Below are 23,647 nucleotides of genomic sequence, written 5' to 3' on the forward strand. Positions count from 1 at the left end.
GCTATATAAACAACAGTGACCACAGTGAATGTGCTGAAGAGAAAAAAGGGAATTAGTTGGCCAGTCCCTGGGTGAAGCATGTTGTATCTCCGGAGATCTTGTGTTTTGCTTATTCTCTGTCAATATAGTTTTCCTGTGTGCTGACACCAGGGTTTCCATAAAGCCTCCAAGAGATAAGATGAAAAAAAAATAGAGGAAGAAGGAGTAGCTAGAAATAGGTAGGAAAAAGCAACAAGGGAAAAAAAAAACACTATAACTCTCAGAGAGGAGCCTGATTATTGCTGAAATGAGTCAAAAGGAATTATTATGTCCTCCCTTTCAGATCTCATAGCTGTAAGTTCAAGATACAGAGATGAAGTTTATCATGTTGCTATTTTGCATCTGAGTTGTAGGAATGAAATACTTCATACTTGCAAATGTGAATTTTCTCATGCTTAACTTAATGAAGGAACACTTGTTATTTGGAAGAAAAAAAAGAGAGCATACTTACCTTTATATCCCAAAATGGCTACTGTGATTGTTAGCAAGGCACACAAAATATATAATAATATGATAGAGAACTTCAGTGCCCAGTTATTTTTACATTTGGTACATTGTGTTCCTTCCTGAATACCTGTAAGAGAAGTCAAATGTTAATAACAGTAAGCAAAGATGTCATTTAAAAATATATCTTTTTGCATTTTGGTTCAAATACTGGGACTAAGAATAATTTTTACATATGCCTTACTATGCTATGAGAACTATTGTGACAGTAAACACATTGCCTTGAGCAACATAAGTACTTTAATATTACCATTCTATTGTTATAGCTGTATTTAATATGACTTTTAAAATAATTGCACATAACTTTGTTTCATAGAATACAGTCATGCATCATTTAATGGGAAGACAGTCTGAGAATGGCATCATTAGGCAATTTCATCACTGTGTGAACATCCTAGAGCAGGAGTCCCTAATTCCCAGGCCATGGGCTGGTACCAGTCTGGTGGCCTGTTAGGAACTGGCTGCACAGCAGGACTTGAGTGGCAGGTGAGCCAGCGTGACCACCTGAGCTCTGCCTCCTGTCAGATCTGCAGCAGCATTAGATTCTCTCAGGGGCGCGAACCCTATTGTGAACTGCACGTGCGAGGGATCTAGGGTGCGTGCTCCTTATGAGAATCTGACTAATGCCTGATGATCTGAGGTGGAACAATTTCATCCTGAAACCATCTCCCGCCCCCTGTCCATCCATGGAAAAATTATCTTCCATGAAACTGGTCCCTGGTTCCGAAAAGGTTGGGGACCACTGTCCTGGAGTATACTTACACAAACCTAGATGGTACAGACCAGCAGTCCCATCTTCTTCCCCAGTTTTTCCATGGACCACCGTAGGGGTAGGGATGGTTTCGGGATGATTCAAATGCATTCCATTTATTGTGTACTTTATTTCTATTAGTATTATATTGTAATATATAATGAAAAAATTATACAACTCACCATAATGTAGAAACAGTGGGAGCCCTGAGCTTGTTTTCCTGCCAACAGATGGTCCCATATGGGTGTGATGGGAGACAGTGACAGATCACAGCCATCAGATTCTTATAAGGAGGGCACAACCTAGATCCCTCGCATGCACAGTTCACAACAGGATTCACGCTTCTATGAGGATCTAAGGCCGCCGCTGATCTGACAGGAGGCGGAGCTCGGGTGGTCATGCAAGTGATGGGAAATGGATGTAAATACAGATGATGCTTCACTCACTCGCCCGCCGCTCACCTCCTGCTATGCAGCCCAGTTCCTAACAGGTAACCGGTCCATGGCCCTGGGGGTTGGGGACCGCTGATATAGACTACTACACACCTAGGCTACATGGTGTGGCCTGTTGCACCCAGGCTCAAACCTGTACAGCATGTTACTCTACTGACAGGCAACTTTACTTTTGGCAACTTTAACACAATGGTAAGTATTTGTGTATCTAAATATAGAAAAGGTACAATAAAAATAGTTTTATAATCCTATGGGACTGCCATCATCTATGCAGTCCATTGTTGACTGAAATGTTATGTGGCACATGACTGTAGTTTCAAATCAAATTCCATTATGATAATTACAATGATAAGTTCAGTAAAAATCTCTATATGACAAAATATTTAAACATTCAAATTTACTTATTTCAGACATTATTAGACCTACAGCAATTCAAATACAACAAAAACATCCTATTGATTGGTCCCTTGATGTTTGTTTCAGTGGCGTGCTGAAGTTGGTTCTACTGGCTTGTAAGAGCCAATTGTTAAATTTGTAAGAATTTTGAGAGCTGGTTGTGAAACTGTTGGTAGCTTGAAATCCGCCTTGCAGGGAGCATTTACACCACAGAAATTGGCAAACATTACAAATTAGGATGACCCCCATTCCTTGGCCGCAAACAACTAGTTTACCAGCATGCCACCAGTTGTAATGTATTATAACCTATGGCAGAGAATACAAGTAATCTTATAATTAACTGCCTAATATATAACAAATTTTGCATATTACATGTATATAAGAAACGGACACTGACCCTTATATGTTATCATAGTGATTTGAATAATGACTGTAGAACAAATAGAAAAACCAGACACTTTTGATGAGACGAGGTGAATTTTTACTGCTAAAAGTTCAAGTTTTTGACAAACATTCTTGTCTGAGTGGTAAACCAGCATTACTGCTGCAAGTGACTCCAGAAACTAACCTTTAAAACGAGAATTTCCATCTGATAGATTAGAAAGACACACAAGACAAAGACTGTGGATGTTTTAATGTAAAAATCACATTGTAAGGAATATCAGGAGATTCCCTGTTTCCTTGACCTGTTTCCATATGTGTGTCTTACTAATAGCGTCCCCCAGGAGCAACAGCACATAAAGAGGACTGATCCTCTATAACTGTGCTCAATAACTTTTGATGGGTAAGTCATGAGGATTAAGCCACAGTCGAAGTTTCTCTCCTTTGGTTTGTAATTTTACGCATAGTGCCCTTCTTCAGTGAAAAGAGCTCTTCAGCTGTGTTTAATGCAAAATGATGACAGAAACAGCATATAACAATGACTTAAATTTAGCTTTCAGGGTTCAACCAATCCCTCTGGTGTTCAGTACATCTCTCTGGCTGTAGACGCAAAGGGAGGAGGTGCATCTGTCAATTTCATGACTTACAGCAGTGCTTCTCAAACTTTGGGGTGCATCAGAGTCACGTGAAGCACTCATTAAAACATACTGTTTCTAATTCAGGAGGTCTGAGAAGGGAACTGAGAATGTGGATTTCTTTTTGTTTTTTTTTTGAGATGGAGTTTTGCTCTGCTGGAGTGCAGTGGCACGATCTTGGCTCGCTGCAACCTCTGCCTCCAGGGATCAAGTGATTCTCCTGCCTCAGCCTCCCAAGTAGCTGGGATTACAGGTGCCAGCCACCACGCCTGGCTGCTTTTTGTATTTTTAGTAGAAACGGGGTTTCACCATGTTGGCCAGGCTGGTCACAAACTCCTGACCTCAAGTGATCCACCTGCCTCGCTGCCTCGGCCTCCCAAAGTGCTGGGATTACAGGCATGAGCCACCATGCCTGGCCAAGAATTTGGAGTTCTAAGAAGTTCCCAAGTGATGCTGATGCTGATGATGCTGTGGTCTGCGGACCACACTTCAGAACAGTGTTTCTCAAACTTTAAAGTGCTTACACATCACATTGTTGAAATGCAGGTTCCAAATCAGTGGGTCTGAGGGAGGAGCTAAGATTCTGCATTTCTGCAAGGTCTGGGTGACAGCTGGTCTGAGGACCACACTTCAAGTAGCAAGGGTTTAGTTTAAAAGCTGGTCATGATGAATTGACCTTTGGTTAACCAATCCCTTGAAGGTGAAGCTGTAAAATTAGACTCACTGATCAAACAAACCTAGAGTAAATCAACTTCTTTATTATAATTTTTCCATTTTCCCCCTCCGTTTCCTTTCTGTCTTACTTCCTTATAGCCACCTGTATGTCTCAGCACCATCTCTTATGTCTAAAACTGACTTCATTTCTAGCCCTGCCAAACCAGATCTCCAACTTCCACCCAAATTTTCTTATTGTACTCAACTACTATTACTACCCCAATTCCTCAGGTGGTTAAACTCAAAGACACCATCATTTCTTCTCTTGTACTTATTCTCCAATTCAGTCATCAGGTCTTGTTAATCCTCCAGTGGGCTATTGTTCATCATGATCATCATCATCTACAGCTTACTGATGTTCAGTTACTGCCTACAGTGTGCCAGGTTCTGAGCTAGGTCCCTTACACACAGCATCTCTAATCCATAAAAGGACTGCAAGGGGGCATCGTAGTGAGAGCTGAACTGACCAGGACTCCAACCTGTGTCGGACTCCAGATGCCACGATCTCTCCACTAGGCCATGGTCCTTCTCTATAGCCATCTTTTCCTCTCCATTTCCCCTGCCACCACCCTAGTGTGAGATCTTTTCATCTCAGTGGAAGCTTCCTCTTCCATTCCCACTGGAATCTAGCCTCACCCTTTATTAAAATACCACTGTCCTCATGACATTTGCTAAAAAGGAAAAAAACAGAACAACAAACTTTCAAGAAGGCACTCTTAACTAAAGGATGTGCGCATGCACGCACCCACCACACTCCCCCTACCACCCCCCCGACACACACCAGTGCGTAAGCTCTCTGTAATCTGATGGTATAAAATGAAAAAAGACTCTTTACATCCAATAAGAGTAAAAATACTTCTGAAATTTAGAGAAAGGAACGTATAGGTAGACCCACAGACACACCACATTCCATGCTGAGAAACCATGAACTTGCTTTGGTAGCAACTGTAAAGCACAGAAGGGCAAGAGACATGGGGTGCTGGCCTGACCTCCCACTGAAGGACTGGGTGGCACTCCCACGGCTGATGGACAGCATTTATTCCTTTGCGATTTTTGGACCATGCTGGGTGAACTTCTTATGCCTCTTCAGGATGATTTCTTACCTTCCACCTTAGTGGAGCCGCAGAGGGTTTGGTTAGAGCAGACATTATGGTAGATGGCACAATCTGGGAGCTAGAAGGTTGTGCAGGTCAAGCGCCATTGTGTCATTGATGGGAAAAGAGGGGCCCAGAGAGAGGAAGCAGGATCAGAAGCCACATATCCTGACTCCAGCACACTCATCTTTCCCTCCCATCCTTCCCCATGAGCTAGCCCTGTGGCCGCCAGGCATCTTGTGCATGTGGTATTCGTGCAGATCCACTCCTAGACAGCTGTCACTGGTTCACATTCCGAAGAGCTGGGGCACTTCCTCACTGTGTGCATTTCTCACTGCTGACTCTATCAGCATTTAATCAATATCAGATGGCACTGCCTGGCCTCCCTTTCCACTTGACACACTTTCTCTGTCTTGTTTTCCCCCTCCCCTGACTTCTTTTTAATAAGAGTTCTGTTTTATCTTCCTCTCTGCCCTCCGCTGGGAGGACATCTGGCCAAACACACGGATGCCTACTACAAAGGGACCCTGCTGGCTCCTGTAGCTGGGGCACCCCCTCCTCCTTGAACCTAGATGGTTACAAAATAACATTCAAGAGAGATATCCCCCTGTTACCAGCCTTTGTAGTGTTTGTTTTCTTAGCATTACTTTCCAGAGCCTGGGGACTTGGTTCCCATGGGAGGTGGGGGTGGGCAGGGAAGGAAGGGCTGGGGACTGGTATACAGAGTGCTGCCGATGACAGATTCCAGTTCAGGAAGTGAGGCAGTGCTGCCCCTCACCATTAAGAGATCCAGCGTCCCAAAGAACCTGGCCCCAATAGCACATTTGAAATTCAGTGGCCTACAGGCAGCAAGGACCTGAAGGGTGCATGCCTTTCCGCTGCTTCTCCCTCTTGAACTATCTCCTGCTGAACTCCACTCTTGGCTCATGTTTTGAATGTATTTTCCAGTGTCCAAGTCTTTGTTATACAAAAAAGTGTGGGGGCCCAGTGAAGCCAAAATCGCTCTGGTTAACTCCTTGAGTATTCCATGGAAGTTCAGAATAGGCTGACAATCTGGTCCCCAGTGCCCAAACTCAAAGTCCCCTGGGCTGCCCTGGTTCCAACAACACATTTCAAGTAGGAAGCTGGCAGTGGGGGAATGGGAGCTGCGGATCAGTGAGCCGTTTGCTGGTTGGGGAATAACTGAAACACTCCAGGAATGACAGTGCAAAGGGCCAGAAGAATTCACCAGCAAAGAGAATTCCTTTCTGCTGTGGTTCTCCATAAAGAGCCCTCCCAAGTGCTGTGGTCCAGTCTCAATCCAGTCTGTTTTTCCGATCTTTTTGTAGAAAAAAAAAGAGTGTCCTTCACTCTCATATTTTTTTGCCATGTGTATCACTGAAGGTGGGCTTGTGTGTTAAACTGGATACATTGCAGATCCATCCCCTTCCTTGGTAGGCGGAGGCTGGCATTGTAGGTGAGTGTGGGGGCACTTCTGGGCTCTTTTCATGATCACAAGTGTCTTATAGCTCAGTGGTGTTGCCATAAAGATCATGTCACCAAAGAGAAGCTTTAAAAAGGGTCAATTGCAAAATCCAGAAAACCACGAGTTTTGATCTGAGATTTGCAGTGACCTTTTCATGTGGTTTTTTTACAGTTATTAATCTACTGCCTGGTGGTATAGATTCCCATAAACCCGTAAGAATGATTTGGCTCTAACAGTAAAACGGATGATTCAAATAAATTCCTATAATTAAAATGCCCTCAAAAGCAACAAAACAATAAGAGTTAACAACCTGGTTAGTTGTTACGCAATATCACTGGAAACAAAGTTAAATACATAAAACACTTATCCACTGAAATAACTAGCTTTTCCTAACAATAAAGGCTACTTACTAAATGATGAAATATGGAATTAGTTAGTAAAGAAATTTTTTTTATTAGTGAGTAATTTAGTTCCCCAAATACAAATCCCAGCCCTGGACACCTTACTATGCCAAGTTTCCTAACGATGTGGATAGCCATGAAAATGGAAGCAGGACAAGAATTGGAAATGAAATCACTTTCTGTGCAAAATAAATGAAGCCTCACAGCAGCTCTGTATTCATAAAGATGTGTTCAAACCAGAAAAGTTACTTAGAAGAGAGTTTTATGACAGCATGAACTCTTCGGCGTTCATTCTGAACTTACATTCAAATTCTGTGCATTTACCAAGGGTATAGTTTGTTTTCATTGAAATTTTTTCATGTGTATAAAAAGAAAAGGCAGTCAGTTCTGGTTTGGTTTTATTGTTTTTTTTTTTTTAAAAAAAATTTATTTATTTAAAATTTATAATTTATACCCTGCCTACTAAAAAAGAATTGTTGTAGGCAAAAACCAGATGTAACGGTCCCACTCAGAGTATACAGTGTCTGCCAGAATATATAGTGGCTCAAAAGAACGCCATTATTTTCTCTTTGTGGTTTTTATAAGAAATCCTTTATTAGATGAACTGTCCACAAATGCTTTCAATTCCAAGGAGAGGAATCCTTGCTCACTGGGGAGCTCAACCATCACATCTCTTACAGTCATCTCTCCTAGCTGGCCCCTTCCTCTTGGCTCTATTCCTATTTATTTTATGCTATGGGCACAGAGTGAACTGTCAACATTTCAGCAGCCTGACTACTTCATTATCTGGCACTACCATACAATGTCCTTCTGGGATTAAGTGCTGAATCTTTTCATTAAAAGGACTCATGAAAATACAGCTCTAGCTTGGGTCATCAATCTGCTGTAGAGTTGAGCCTGACACTGACTCTGACAGGTAATTGAGGAAGGCCATGAGACATTTCTTGAGTGGGTGAGAGTTTGCTATTGCTGTGAATGTGAAGAGGAATTGTTGAGGATGATGGCTATTACTGAGGACCTGATATGGGCCAGGAACCCTCTCCTTGTTACTTACAATGTCTTTAACAACCCTGCAGAGTAGAATTCTGACAGTAATTTTATAGATTTTAGGAAAGTGGGGAGTTCAAAGAGGATAAGTACTCAAGCCATTGAGTAGCTGAGCTGGGAGTTGAACCCAAATCTTTTGCGTGTTGCTTCTCCAAGTTTATTCATCTCCAGAAATGAAAAACAAAACAAAGCAAGATAAAGGATGTCCAACAAGATAATCTAGAAAACGGACCAGTTGGCCGGGCGCGGTGGCTCAAACCTGTAATCCCAGCACTTTGGGAGGCCGAGACGGGCGGATCACGAGGTCAGGAGATCGAGACCATACTGGCTAACACGGTGAAACCCCGTGTCCACTAAAAAATACAAAAAACTAGCTGGGCGAGGTGGCAGGCGCCTGTAGTCCCAGCTACTCGGGAGGCTGAGGCAGGAGAATGGCGTAAATCTGGGAAGCGGAGCTTGCATTGAGCTGAGATCCAGCCACTGCACTCCAGCCTGGGCGGCAGAGCCAGACTCCGTCTCAAAAAAAAAAAAAAAAAAACGGACCAGTTAGACTTGAAGAAGTATTCTGTCAAAATAAAGGGGTGCAGAAACATCTTTCACATGTTGACAGATAAGCCTTTCTTCGAAATGAGCAATAAAATGTAGTCTCCAGTGGGTTAACTATTACAGGCCTGATGCTTCTGTCGGCTATAATTTCTCCTTTATTATTCTGTGGTGACACACTTAAGCAGCAAGTTAATTCTGCCCTAAATAAATGCTCATTCTCTCTAGGAGAGGTCAAGAGTGTCTTGGGGTTTTGGCTGGTAAGGCAATATTAGCCCCTCAGGGGGATATCCCCCAATGCTGAGGGAGTTTTTGGAGGGAGGTGGGCCAGGGGAAGAAGGTACCTTTATAATTTCAAAGCAAACTATGGGATATGCAGGAGCCTTGATCAGCTTAAGCTTGAAACCAAAAAATTGGGTGTCTCATGGTTTTCTTTTGAAGTTCTAGTATGCTTGAAATGGGAACCCCAAAAGCTAGTCTTCAATGGCTCCTTCATCTACAGAGCCAAAAAACTGCTTGTGGCTCAAGCTTGCACGAGCTGGGCAAGGTTAGATAGAGGCAAGGAAGAAGGCGAAAGGAGCGTTGATCAGATGGTGATTAAAAAATTTACTTACCTCTAGCCTCTTAGCCTCCCTCTAAAAAAAATACACTGGCAAAAAATAATATTTTTTTCTTTACCAATACCTCTTTGACCCCGTGGTTCAGGAATCCACAGCGATTCTCTGGAATACACTGGCAAAAAATAATATATTTTTTTTCTTTACCAATACCTCTTTGACCCTGTGGTTCAGGAATCCACAGTGATTCTCCAGCTGCTCCCGCACCTTCTGACCATGTTGGCGCTCAGAATCTTGAGGCCAGGAGGGGCGCTGGCTGTCACCTTGACTAATATCTATCCCATCGTGAAGACCCAAGGAACTCCACTCCTCTCTCCTACTCCTCCTGCCCCAAGTTTATACGCTGCCAGCCTGGCTTTAGGGCTCAGGTTTTCTACCTCCCAGCTGGAGTTCCTTCGACCCCAGAATTCTGCCCACATCACCACATTCTGTTCTTGCTACATCTTGTTTATTCATTTATTCAAGGTGTAAGTAGCAGGCAGTAGTTATAATGTGAACACAACAGACAAAAATCTATCTCTGCCCTTCTGGAACTTGTATTCCAGTGGGAGGATGTCTTCATATGACAGAAGGTGATGAATGCTATGGTAAAACAAGGCAAGCACTGGGCGAAGGGCACGTAGCGGGGGACGTAGACGTCAATTTTAAGTATGGTGTCTGGAGCCCTCTCCGCAGAGTAACATTTGAGCAAGAGTTTGAGCGTGTATAGGAAGGAACCCAGGCACCTGCATGGCTGTGGTCTCTGACAGGGCTCTGCTCATTTCATTTCCACTCTGGGCTGTGAGATTTGCCCTTCTCCTTCCTGAAATGCTCTTCCCCTCTACCAACTAACTTCCTTTGTGCTTACTCACAGATTTCTTCCTCAATGCACCCTTTCCTAATTTGCCTTCAATCCCTAAGCACCTGTGTGGTTGATACTGCACACGTCTACACTCCCCACGATCATCTTCATAGCTACCTTCTTGCACAGGCATGAGGGTTTTGTTTTTCTGCGGTGTGGCGTTTGCATTTCCCTAAGCAAAGCAGCACCCGCTAGTACTCGGCACATCCTGTGGCTTAACAAAGACATGACTGGAGTACAGATCCCGGCAGTGGGAAGAGGGCCCTCGCTTCCACGAGCAATCTCCCTGCCCCCAAACTGGAACCTGCTGACAGGTGCAAGGGATTTCACAATCTCCTCTCCCACCTTTGTCCCCAGCCTTCTAGGTGATTTGCTGATCTCACTGTCCTGTGGGCTGGGGTATGGATGTCCTGGGAGAGGGGCACAGCTCAGGAGGCTGACAGTGAAAACGCTGACACTGATGAGAGCCCCTTCCTCCCACACATCCAAGGCTGATGCCACAGGGAGCCGCGGCCTCAACAGTGGAGGGTGGAATGGAGGTTATTGATGAAAAGAATGCAAAACATGCCTTCAGACCCCTGCCCAGACCAAAGTCCCAAGACCCTACAGCGTTTCTCCATCCTGTGGGTCTCGGCACTTACAAAACTCCATCTGATAGGGCCAAGATGAGAACTGTAAACCTGCAATCCAACACTTGCCTTGAGTGTGGCTGCTTTACGAAGTGTCATTTGGGGGCAGCTGAAGGACTAATATAATGACGAGGGGGAACAGCACTGAGCAGGACAAATCTCAGTTAATGACAAGGTATTTGCTGCTTGTCAGTGGCACAGTGTTGGGGCCTGTGAAAATTATGCTGCAGAGCAGGTGCTGGCAAAGACGTGCCTACATCTACTTGCCCTCACATACCGGTTTGATTTTTTTTAACCACCCAAACTAGTGTTTTGATGGGGAAAAAAAGTGGACTTCAATGTAAATGAAAACATCAATCAGCCTGACAGACATTCCTCATTCCTCAAGAATATGTTTTTCACTTTCTTCAAGTGAAGATGATAGTCGAAGACACTTAAAATTAAGGAAAGGAAGCCAAGACAGAGCAAGAGATTTCACCATCGGTGTTTTAAAGCAATCATTCTGTTCCGCATTGAATGTGGCCTCAGTCTTGAACCTAATGAGAAATGAGTCCATCGACTTGAAATGATCCAATTGAGGAAAAGTTGGCAAAAAAAAAAAAAAAAAAAAGGAGGGAACTGGGAGGGACCTATTTTAATAGACTATTGGCCCACGAAGGCTGCAGGGGAGTGTGGCTCCAGATTGAATGACGACCATCCCTGTCACTAGCCACATACTTGTTATTAAAACTAGACAAAGGCCTGGTATCGTGGCTCATGCCTGTAATCCCAGCGCTTTGGGAGGGTAAGGCAAGAGGATCCCTGAGGCCAGGAGTTCAAGACTGGCCAGGGCAACATAGTGAGATGCTGTCTCTACCAAAACAAAACAAAACTAGATAAAGGAAGGTGGGCACAGAAATATTTTCATGGGGCAGACAGCTATAGTTTTGGAGGTCAAAGCAATGAAACTGGAAATAAAAATGAAAAAAACATTAAACAAAAAGTCAGAAGGCATGCAATGAATTATGGAATATAAAATAAATGGGAACATGTAGGCTTATCTAATTTTCCATGCCTTTATATGGAGTTTAGAAATGACAGTTAAATTTAGAAAATTGTTTAAAATCGAAATAACTAGATGGGAACACACGTTTGTATACACACACATAAAGTGACTTTCTTCAGACAGTAGGGATGTTTGTAGAAAAGGATTTCTAAAGCAAAATTCAAAATCGCCAAGCACAGTGGCTCATGTCTGTAATCCTAACACTTTGGGAGGCCAAGGTGGGTGGATCACTTGAGGTCAGGAGTTTGAGACCAGCCTGGCCAATATGGTGAAACCTTATCTCTACTAAAAATACAAAAAATTAGCTGAGCATAGTGGCACATGCCTATAGTCCCAGCTACTTGGGTGGCTGAGGCAGGAGAATTGCTTGATCCTGGGAGGCAGAGGTTGCAGTGAGCCGAAATCCCACCACTACTCTCCAGCCTGGCTGACAGACAGAGGCTGTCAAAAACAAAACAAAACAAAGCAAAAATCAAAAATCACAATTTCCCATGGGTTTATCATGGGTGTGACTGGAGCCAGTTTATACTGACTGATGACCCCCAATTATTGTTATCTCTTCACAACTCTATATTCAGTGACTTTATATTGGTAGCATGAAATTGGTCATGCTGGAAGTATTTACACCATTGAAATCAGCAAAAAGCTCCAAATCAGGGCTTTTGCCTTCTGGAGAGCTGGCTGTTAAACATTTGCCAGCCTACCACTCAAACTAGCGCAACTGATCCATTGCATTTAAACAGTAAAGAACTAATCTGTCCATATAGAGTAATTACTTGAGAAGCTCAGGATCACTGGCACCCCCAAGCTTAGACATGAAGCATCATTCCTTTCCTTCCCCAGAGGTGATACAGATCTTATGTGCCCTCTTACTAGTGATATTTTACACATTAAATGTTTTGAATTCAAAATTTCCATGGAAACAAGGTACATTTCAAATTTACAATCTCTGTGGGGTGATTATAATTTTAGGTTCCTAGTGAAACTGAGCATGTTTAAGGTTCAATTCCCACATGTCTGTTAATTTCACACCATGGATACAGGTTGACTTAACTCTGACCAACCACCCTGAACGTGCACTTCCTTCTCATGTGGAAATGAGGTCCAGAGGGACTGGCCTGAGCTGTCACCCACCTGACATTAGCATGGCAAAGTCAAGAAGTAGAGCCCTGGTGAATCAGCCTAGACAGGCAGCTGTGGAGGACACATTTGGATTCAGATGGAGGAATCACCACCGAGGAAAGGACTTTGAAGAACAACCCCCATCTGGAAGATACTCTGTTTACCTCTCAAAATCATGCAGGGATGAAAACCCCACCTACCAGGCAGAAAAAAATATAAGAGTTCAGAGGAAAGCAACACTTCATTACATTCATGAGATGCGTAAATGACTGTAACAGCAGCAGACTCAGAAATCAAAATAGGAGAACATCAGATTCTACCAGCTGAGCCATGCACAGTGCAGGCAGAAGGCCTTTTGAACTTCAGCTCTTACAGCAGAGAATCAGAAAATGTGACCAGGAGCACATCAGCTCTGGAAACAAGTGAATAATGGAGATCAGAGATGCAGAAAATACACATACAATTTCGTATGATATGAAATTTTGACGGTATAATCACTTCATTGTATTTCATGCCCAAAGAAATGAATTTTATTTCCCCGATGGCCAAACAGCTCCTAATTACAGTTGTAAACTGGTTAAACAGGCTTAAAGAAGAGCGGCTTTGGGTGAGGACTTAACAACACTGTCCAGTCTGCACTTCGCTGAAGGTAGAATTTGGAATTAGTACCAGAATCACCCAATAGGGATTCACTCATACATTTTATTTTTAATTTGCAGCATATATTTGTTTACATTAACTCCCAGTACACTGCATGTGGTTTAGAACATAATGTGAGCTCATTGCTTATTATTCTTTACAATATCCTGCTTGAGAGACCCTTCCAATTAAGAAGAGGTACTTGTCTTGAGAGGTTCACCACACAACGGGATCCTAGGGATGGTCTCAGCTTGATGGACCCAGGAAGCACACCCCTTCTAAATGGTGCTTAGCCAAAGCTCTTCCTGCTTGGGGCAGCCAGGACTCTCAACCCTACTCTGGAAAAGCAACTAGAAGCTGAGGTCCTGCTGATGATGGACTAGGAATGCCATTTTTGCATCTCTGTCATGCACAAAGACAGGGCTCATGAATCACCTTCCCATTATACACAGCCCTGAAGAGGAACTGCAAAAAGAAGGATTCAGTGATTCAGAAAATGTTTGTTCCTAAATGAAGAATACAATGAAGTGTGGACAGCTCTCACTACTATGCAATGTTCCTTCCTGCTGGAAAGCAGTTGTGTTATTGCAGCAAAGCTGTCTTTAGTCAAGACAACCAACCACCTGTAAATACAACCTACTGGTTGCCCTGAAACAATCTGTCACTTTCTACAGGACTTAGGGGAAACAACACCTAATAAACAACACCTAGTAAAGCAAAAGAACATATACTACAGTCAAAGGAAAAATCTCATGTACAACTGTGCTAATGACAGTGCTTATAAAATTAGAAGCACTAATTTATTAGGGTACACAGAGCCCCAGATGATGGTGTGATTATATGTTTACTAAACTTTATCCGGAGGACTACTGCATAGAAGTCAATCTTCTTGACTTTGAGCTCGTGGAAGATCCATCTGTTTCTACTCCTGCTCACTTCCCAGACACACACCGCAACTGGGCACAAATCATGGAAAAGAAATGCTTATCCAAGTGGAGCTGGAAAAGCCAGGACCCCAGGAGGGCCCTGGGGTGCAGGGAGGACCCCTTCTTTCACAGATTTCTGCTGCATGGGCCTAGGGTAAGATGAAAAGGATTACAGAGTAGGGGATAGAAACAATTTTTTTTTAAAGAAAGAGAAGAAAATCTTCTGATTATCTAGACAGAACAGGAGAAAGGGGAGCTGCGGCAACAGGAAAATGAAAATAAGTAATAACAGGCCTTGTGACAGTTGACTGTAGGAATGCCCCTGCCGGCGGGTAACTTGTGTCCTGACAAGCTGGGAGAGCCTGAGGCAGAGGATCTGTGCTTTGCTCACTGGGACCTAGAGAGGACACAAACTCTTTCTGTTCCTAATAAAGAACAGGTTCAAGAGAGTGAGGGGAAACACACTGAGGCATGAAACTAACATCGGCACAGCAGTCAGCGGCACAGCAGTCACATTACTTGGATATCCAGGGCAGAGTCAACCAAGTGTGTGAGTTCCGACGTAGGCACTGTGGTGATTCCTGTGAAGGTTTTATATCTGCACACTTGGTTTGCAGAGTGCAGCTGGACTTCTGCTCTCATTCTTCCCTCAGGTGCCTTCGTGCAGCACCAACTCTGTGAACCAAACACTATGACCCCACCCACCCATTCCACCTCTCCCTACTCAGAGACACTAGGTTTAGACAGTGAAAGCGTTCTTGGTAAATGCATTCCACAGTTCTCCTCCAGTCTCAATTCCCCTCTCGAAATACAAAATAGGTAATAGGTCAAAAAGACCAAACCAGACCCACCAATTTTTTATTGTACTGTCTCATTTCTATTAAATCAAGCACCAGCGTCCTGAAGTCACCGAGCCAAAGCTGGGAGCAGCCAATCCAAATCTTTGAGGTTGGTGCAGAAGTGGGGGCAAAATAATTTCCCATATCATTTTGGAGGGTATAACTGAAAGAGTGTTTTTTGTTTGTTTGTTTGTTTGTTTTTTGAGACAGGGTCTTGCTCTGTCATTGAAGCTGGAGTGCAGAGGGGTGATCTTGGCTCACTGCAGCCTCAAACTCCTGGGCTCAAGCAATTCTCCCACATTAGCCTCCTCAGTAGCTGGGACTACATGCATGCGCCACCATGCCCAGCTAATTTTTGTGTTTTTTTGTAGAAATGGGGTTTCACCATACTGCCCAGGTTGGTCTCAAACTCTTGAGCTCAAGCGATCCACCTGCCTCACCCTCCCAAAGTACTCAGACTACAACATGAGCCACCACGCCCGGCCAAAAGAGTGTTGTTTACTGACACTGGATAATATGATTCACACAAAATAGAGCATTTAGTGATTCAAGGATGTACCCAGAACATTCTGCGAAGGGGACATTTAACACTGTGACACAGGAAGTGTCTTGATGACTGAGGAAGAGGGGATCCACGTATAGTTCCATATTCCAGCAGAACAATGCTTCTGGCCAAATATGTTAAAGCTCCCTCCCATCTTCAAAGGAAACAGAGACTACTGCTCTGTGGCAAGAGACAATGAATCCCTCTGAGGGATGAGTATATTCTAGTTAGACAGGAACACAGACTACAGCTGCCTGAGACCAGGACAAAACTGTGATGGCGGCCGTGGTGAACTGGAACACACGCTCATCTGTGGTAAGAGTCTCTTAGTTTTCCTCTTATTCAATTTCCATCTTGATGAAAAATGGGAAGTTTGTATGCAATTGATGAACAAATACACAGATTTCTGTGTCATAATCTTACTGCTGATTTTATCTACTTATCCAATGTAAGCTCATCCTATTTGATCACGTCTCTGACAGTCATACGGTTATCCTTTTTTCCTCCACAGTGATCGCCGGAAAGGGAACACCTTGCGGCTCCTCCCACGAAGCTTTCCATCCTAATGTGAGCAGCAGACCTCTCCCGTGAGACTATACAGTGGGGGAAAAGGGCTGTGTGGACACATGGAAACGGATTTGGGCAGGACCAGAACTATTTCCTTAGCCACACAGATGAAGGGTTTTTTACTAGTTCCTTAGTAAGGAGGAACTGGAACCTGATATCAAAACCCACTGTATGTCCTTTATAGTTTATTGTATATAATTATGTACCATAAACTGTGCATGGTTTACATGCCAGGGCATGGGATCCGTCATTCCCAACAAACCTCGTTGTTGATTTCTGTAAGTCCCAGCTAAGAATCCCCTAAAGGGCTTATCTGAATTGGGTAGAATCAAATATTGTGATAGAACCCAGGGCCTGGGGGAAGCAGCAGCCCCCACCTCTAGAATTCGGCCTGGTGTGCTTCGTGGTACATCTGCAGGTGAGCACTGACTCACAGGTACACTTGGTGCACACCCTGTGTCCAGTACCGAATGGTGCCAATATGAGCCAATGGGACTTGAGGAACATGTAATTCTGTTCACTGAACTGCTGTGAAGCTGCCACACCGCCCTGCTAAGTCATGCTCTTTGTTCATTTCTGAGCTTGGGCCTCCTCTTGCACGTAGGCCCTGCTCCACAAATGACTCCAGGGGATAAGGGGCTTCCAAACGCCTAAGTCCTAGAGTGTTGTTTTAAGCCACTTGGCTCATGTGCATGTCTGTAAAGCATTGCTAGAATTGGAGGTGTTTCAAAGACAGCGAGGGGCATAGGAGAATAAATGATCTAATACAGAGAGTGAATTCCTGGTGATTTAAAGCCATTGAGAAAAGGGGCAAACAGAGCTTGGGAGACTGTACACCTTGATGTCCTCAAAAACACATCCCTTAATTTCTAAGAGACCATAATTTATCTTTCTATATTGCTAACACCGTATTTGTCAAATACAGATATTATGGACTTTTAATATTAGGGAATTAAAAGAGCCTTTTAAACTCTGTTTTGAAATACATACATTTTTTCATGTTTGCACATACAGTAACACACCAGCATATCCAGTGTTGAAAGTATGACCTGAAATTGTAATCAAGCCGTTCAAACCATTCAAAGAACCAGCCACATGGAAACTATGACCTCGCCCCTGAAAATTACCCACAGACATTTGTTTGGACATGATTTCAGGAGATCCATGGGCTCTAGAAACCAGCTATAGGCCTAGGCTCGGAACTTGTGATACCTGGCCTCCCATAGGAAGTATAAGGATGTCCTCATTTTTCCCACCAGAATTTGTATAGACTAGCAAGTTTTTGGGCAGCTTGTTATACTGATAGGCTTCCTAGTCTCCACTGAGGGGGCAATTCTGTTTATAAACATTTCCCTCACCCTTCTTCCCCATTCATTCTTGTGGTTTCCTGGCCCAAGCAATGCTTATCTGTGAGTCACTGGCCCCAGTAACTAATTCAACACAGCAACACGTTATGGATGGTGAGTTCAGACCGCAGATGTCTGTGTAGCCAGTTAAGTAGCATCGTCAAGGCGATCCAGTGCGGAGCAGTGGCAAAGGACAGAACCACCCAAAAGAAGGGAGGAGGCTGGATGCAGATACATGGGAAGTTGGGGAAAGTTCATCTGTTGTTAAAATCAACAAGTACAATGTCGACAGTGGAGGCCCAGATGTCCCATTAAGAAATGTCCTACTTAGTCTGGAAAAGTTGGCAACTGTTCTCGTGGGAACCAGCAGCAGGAGCAGCCGCTGCAGTGCACAAATCGGAAGTGTCCTTCCTCACACCCAGCTCCATCTGGGTCATGTCCCTCCTCTGCTCAAGCTCTTCTGGAGCCTCTCCTCTCACTGAGAGAAAGAGCTGAGATTCATGAGGCCCTAAGCTGTCTGCCTTCCAAAGCTGCCCACCTTGCTCGTTCTACTCCAGCCACGCTGGCCACCTCACCAGGTCTTGAATACACCAGGCCTGCCACCACAAGGCCTTTGCACAGGCCGTTTCCTCTGCCTAGGACTCTCGCCTGTGGGTACCCTCATGGCTTTCTCCCTTTTTTCGGGTTTTTACTTAAACATCACCTTCTCAGAGAGGCCTTCCCTGACCATTCTTTTGAAAGATGCAATCCCCCTTCCCCTCGCCTCTACCTCCCTTTCTTGTTTTATTTTACGTATTTATTTAGACATGGAGTCTCATTATGTTGCCCAGGCTGGAGTGCAGTGGCTATTCCTAGGTACACTCATAGCTCACCACAGCCTCAAACTCCTGGGCTCAAGCGAGCCTCCCACCTCAGCCTCCTGAGCAGATAGGCCTACAGGCACGTACGACCACACTTAGCTGTTTATTTTTCTTCATAGCACTTATCACCATTTAATTTACTTATCCATTTTACTTATCTTTTGGCCTTCCCAACAACAATGTGAGTTCCATGCAGGCAGAGATCTTTGTTGGTTGAACTGCCCATCCTCTCCCCAGAGGCTAGAAGATGGTTAGAACAGTATCTGCCTCACAAAGCTGTAGAAGAGATTAAATGAATTAATGCCTGTCAAACACCTGAATAGCACGGGGCCTATACTAAGAACTAGGGCAATATATGTTATAATTTTGATTTTGTTTGTGATGAAGGTAATTGGGTAATTATTACCATATCCATCTTACAGATTCCAAGATGGAGGCTCAGAGTAATTTACCTGAAGTTCCACATTAGTGACTGGCAGAGCGAGGATTCAAACCCAGATCGACTCCATTCTGTGCACTAATCTCCCCTTGCTCTGCTTTGGAAGTCCTGGGATAGAAGAGAGGCAGAAATCCATTCTTTCTGGAACAAGTTCAAAACCTGAGAAGGCTGGTCCACCCCGGGGGGTGGGAAGTGGGGAATAACGGCTCCAGAACCCAGGGACCGTTTCCCTTCAGACTCTACACTGCATGGACCTGACATGGCGTGTGGCATTCTGTTTACTTCCTACCTTCACCAAAAAATCTAATAGAGTTTGCCAATTAAACAATGTTTTCATGACCCCAGAAAATCCGTGGATTGGAGACATTTACTTTAAACAGCCATTCCACCATAACAGGAAAAGAGGTAGAGCAGAGAAGTTTATTATAACAGCTGCTTTCATACCTCAAACAAGGTTTGGCTGTTTTTGGCAGGTTGCACTGTAGTCGAGTTGGCAAGAAGTGGACAGACTGCATGAGTTTCCTTTCAAAAGATCATTTTGCTTCCTTAAAAAACCCATGACTGGACTATCTAGTGTGAACTGCAGATGTTTGTTCTTCCTTTGCTTCTCCGTCCTTGGGGGGCTCCCACCCTGCTTAGGCCTAAATGGGGACACAAGTTTGTAGAGCAGAAAGAGCTTTGGAATGGCAAAGTCCTTGATGAGAATCCTACATTTCCTTTGTTAGCTGCTTAACTCTCCAAGACGCTTGTCTTTCTCTGCAGGATTACTCTAAGGATTAGAGTAAGGCAAATAGAGACCCTAGCACAGTGTCAGGCAGGTAACAGGTAGCTATGATTATCACGAAATTAGATGGTTAGAGGCTTGAGTCTGAGTCCTCAGGGCTCTCCTGAGATACTGCATTTCACAAAATGCATGCAGCAGATAATGTATAAAGTACAATCTCTTGCCTGAAGCATTTTTTAAAACAGGACTTTTCTGCACCCCCTTCCCTTTCAACCTACAAAGTTGGTAAGAAATAGAAAAAGAATAGATGTCAGGGTTCCCCTGCACGTGCCATTGCTCTTGGGGTCCAAAAGGGAAGGAAAGGGAAGAGGGGATGGGGGACCTGGTGGTGGCCTGGAGGGCAGAGCTTCAGTGGGTTTTAAACTGGAAATCCTACAGGAAGTGAAGGCTCTTGGCTCCTGGGACCTGGGCTGCCCTGGGCTGTGACTCCTGTAAAACCCAGTGCTCAGCAAGCGGCTGAAACCATTTCAACGCTAATGGCTTCCAGATGGCAGAAGAGCAACCAGCAGGATGATGCTAGCGGCACGTGTGAGCCTGAGGGGTCTGATGCCCATTGGTCAGGCTACCGCCTGAAACTCATAAAGAACCCATATGAATTAGGACTGGAACCCCCAGCAAGCTTGCATTCCCTGGCTAGATCTAACAGTGTGCGCTGGGATATGCCTGTAACTGACATATCCCCTGCAATCTGCGGTGTCTTGGGCAGCACAGAAGCCACTTTTCTTGCCCCTTCCAGCAATGCTTATTCTTCGGCATCCAAGCCTGAGACCCACAGACAACACAGGCCTTGTTGCTCCAAGGAAAGGGGCCTCCCAAAACATTTGGGAGACATGCACTGGATTGGATTTTTGGACCCTGCTGTGGTGGAGGGAATCCTTGGTCACTGCTGGCAGCTTTGAAGACCTATTTTTGATTTCCAAAGCTTTTAATCCTTTGTCTATTCAAAGCCTGAGCTTGGAGCATTTGCCATCCAAAGAGACAAAACCTGGTGAGTGGCCCAAGAAAGACGGCCTGGATCAAAAGGACGCCACCAGCTGGGCACTTAGGAAGCACTCACTCGTGGGCTGGAGCCTGGTGAGGAGCGGGGCTGGGGGAAATAGGGCGGCAGGGCAGGCTGGGGCTTGAACTCCTTCCCCACTGAGAGAGCTGTGGTTTCATCTGGACGTCGAAACATCCCACATCCCAAACACCAACTCAACCAAAAAGAAAATATAGAATTGTGCACATCTTCAGCCCTAACCCACTATCCACGGGTGATAATCCAAAAATTTAACAAACGCTCTGCCACTGATCAATGAGAAGGGATACCCCTGCTGCTGCCCAGCTGAGTATCAGCCCTGCCTGTGCCCCAGCAGAGACATTTAAAAAACTACCACTGCAGTTACTTGTCGGTGGAATCTCCCGGGCAGCCAACACATTTTCCAGTGTTGGCAGAAGTTTTCAACTGCCTGGCATTCTTCCTGGACGGCACCCTGCACAGCGCTGGCCAGGCTGCACAGAGCTGAGGGCACATCAGAAGAAGTTGTGAATTAAAAACAAAATCCGTCATAAATAAAAGTAGACGGGTGGCTATTTTAAGTCGCTCCACTGTTTAGGGAAAGTAGCTGCAAGGAACAGCGGCCAGGGCGTGGAGAATATTCTTCCATTCTTGTGTGTTTTGGTGAACTGAAACGTCCGATGCCATTGGCACTGGTTTTTCAGCCAACACAGAGGCCCGCAGGGTGTGGCCAGAGGGAGAAAGAATGAAGTAAACAGCACCCAATTCTTGCCCTCCAGGACCTTATCAGGAGGTCTTTGCAATCCATTTCTTGGCGATTGCTATTAAAACTTGTAGGTGGATACCTAGCTCCTTACCCATAGCCTATTGTGCTCTCCATGAGGTCTCCATTAGTGTCAAAGGGTCTACTAGGAGAACCATGTTTTGTCTTGTCCTTTCAAGACCCTTCTTCTCGACATGGTGTACTCCTCCCCAATTTACTTCCCCTTTTCCTTTCTATTCCTAGATTGTTTTCCCCTCCATTCTTACATCTCCTTCCTTCTTTTCCCCAAGTATTTGCTTTCCTCTGCCATCCTCAGCAGTTCTTTTTCTTCCTAGTTCTTTCTTTCCACCAGTGCCCTCAAGAACTTCACACCCAAACTGCCAGCCATAACCTTGAATGGCCTTGGGTGAAGATTGAGCCATGCCGGTGGTTTCTGGCAACCATGCGCTCCCCAATGCAGGGTTCACTCTGGTCGACTAAGGCTGGAGGGATGGTGCCATCTTTTTATCTCCTTTTATTAGAAGAAGAAGGTTTTGTTTTTGCTTTTTCTCTTTGAGACAGGGTCTTGCTCTGTCACCTAGGTTGGAGTATGGAGGAGTAACCACAGCTCACTGAAGCCTTGACCTCCCAGGCTCAAGTGGTCCTCCCACCTCAGCCTCCCAAGTAGCTGGGACCACAGGCGCATGCCACCATACCCAGCTAATTTATTTTTTATTTTTTGTACAGATGGGGTCTCACTATATTACCCAGGCTGGTCTCAAACTCCTAGACTCAAGAGATCCTCCCATCTCGGTCTCCCAAAATGCCAGGATTACAAATGTGACCCAATGCATCCAGCCAGGAGAAAAAGTTTTAACAAGCAGAAAGGTCCATTTACTCCAAAGCAGGTCTGTGCAACTAAGAGTTGTGGAAAAGTGAAGAAAATAGAGGAAGACGACCAAGGGGAAAAGGAAGAAATAAAAGGAACAAAGAGCAAAGAGAAAGACCTACAGCGTGATCACAGTTTATTCCAGTCAAAGCCCAAAATATTAAAACTGTTTCTAATGTTCCACTAAGTCGTGGCCTCTCGGTGCTTCTGACAGGTGATTTAGAGTAAAGTGGTCTGCTCCCAAAGGGGCTTGCAAATATTCATGCATAATGATTTGGTCAAGAAAGCCAGAGTTGCCCAGTCAGGAAGGTGGTGATGCAAAGGTCAGATGAATAAGGGAGGAGTTCATTCATCAACCCAACATGTGAGCATGGCTGGGACAGTGCGCAGAACGAGAGCCATCTGGTAGCTTTGCTTGCAAGACCAGATTAAGAAAGCACCAGCACAAAAACCACAAAGGAGAAGATGAAGCTGTATTTCCGGAGGAAAGCAAAGAGTTCTACCCAAAGCTGAAGTAAGAGCTTTATTTTTTATTTTTTCCAATGATGAAGAAAGAATCCTACTTCCCTCTGATTTGCATTATTTTTAGCACATATGCCTCAGCATTGGTGGCCAATACGTCCGGCAGTGTCTTTTCGATAGCCTGAAATTTTTGAGTAGTTTCCCATTGCCTAGAGTGTAAAACAAAATTCACAGCATGGCATATGAGGCCTTCGTGATGGAGTCCCTAGCTCACTCTTCACCATCATCTTTCTGCATTCCTCAGTGCAGCTTCAGAGTACTGGCCCCTTGCCGAGCACATTACGCTGGCTCTTCCCTCCCTTGTGTAATATGCTTTTCCCTCTGCCTGGTACACTTTCCTCTGCCTGGCTAAATTGTACTCTTCCTCTATAACCCATCTCAAAACTCACACTCCTCTGTGAAGTGTGAGTTCTCAAGGGTTCCTTCTTCTAAACACCTACTGCACTTGAATGCCATCCCATCATGCTAATCATCTGTCATTGTAATAGGGACAGGAATGTTATCTTTTCTTTTTATCAACAGTGCCTAACACAGGAAGTACCCCCAAATTTGTGTCGATGATTAATGCAGCACTCATTTGAATTCCACATGGATGCACATTTAATTACACACACACACACACACACACTCACGCACACACACTTGCAATATGTCCTCTCCTGCATCTCTAGGGTTGTGGGTTCCAGGTGAGACTCTGCCTTGAAGTTTCTGATCATGCCCCAATGATATAATATGGATGTGATGGAAAGAAGTGACCTGTGTATCTGAAATCAAGTTTGAAATTTGGGAATGTCTTTAAGTTCTTAGAGACCTCATCTGCACAGTCCTTAGCTTTCAACTCAGGCAGAGTACGCATGTCTGCATGAGAACGTAGAGT

General features: G+C 44.5%; 1 protein-coding gene across 1 annotated transcript in view; it reads right to left on the reverse strand.

Annotated features, from left to right (window-relative positions):
* COLEC12 (collectin sub-family member 12) overlaps nt 1–23,647 on the reverse strand; it is a 184,058-nt gene that overhangs the window by 37,121 nt on the left and 123,290 nt on the right. The window contains exon 3 of the mRNA XM_011957777.1: nt 491–613. Within this exon, the coding sequence (XP_011813167.1) occupies nt 491–613 (123 nt within the window). The remainder of the gene's footprint in view (nt 1–490; nt 614–23,647) is intronic.

The sequence above is a fragment of the Colobus angolensis genome, unplaced genomic scaffold (assembly GCF_000951035.1).
Source record: "Colobus angolensis palliatus isolate OR3802 unplaced genomic scaffold, Cang.pa_1.0 Scaffold45, whole genome shotgun sequence".
In the NCBI taxonomy this organism is placed as follows: Eukaryota; Metazoa; Chordata; class Mammalia; order Primates; family Cercopithecidae; genus Colobus; species Colobus angolensis.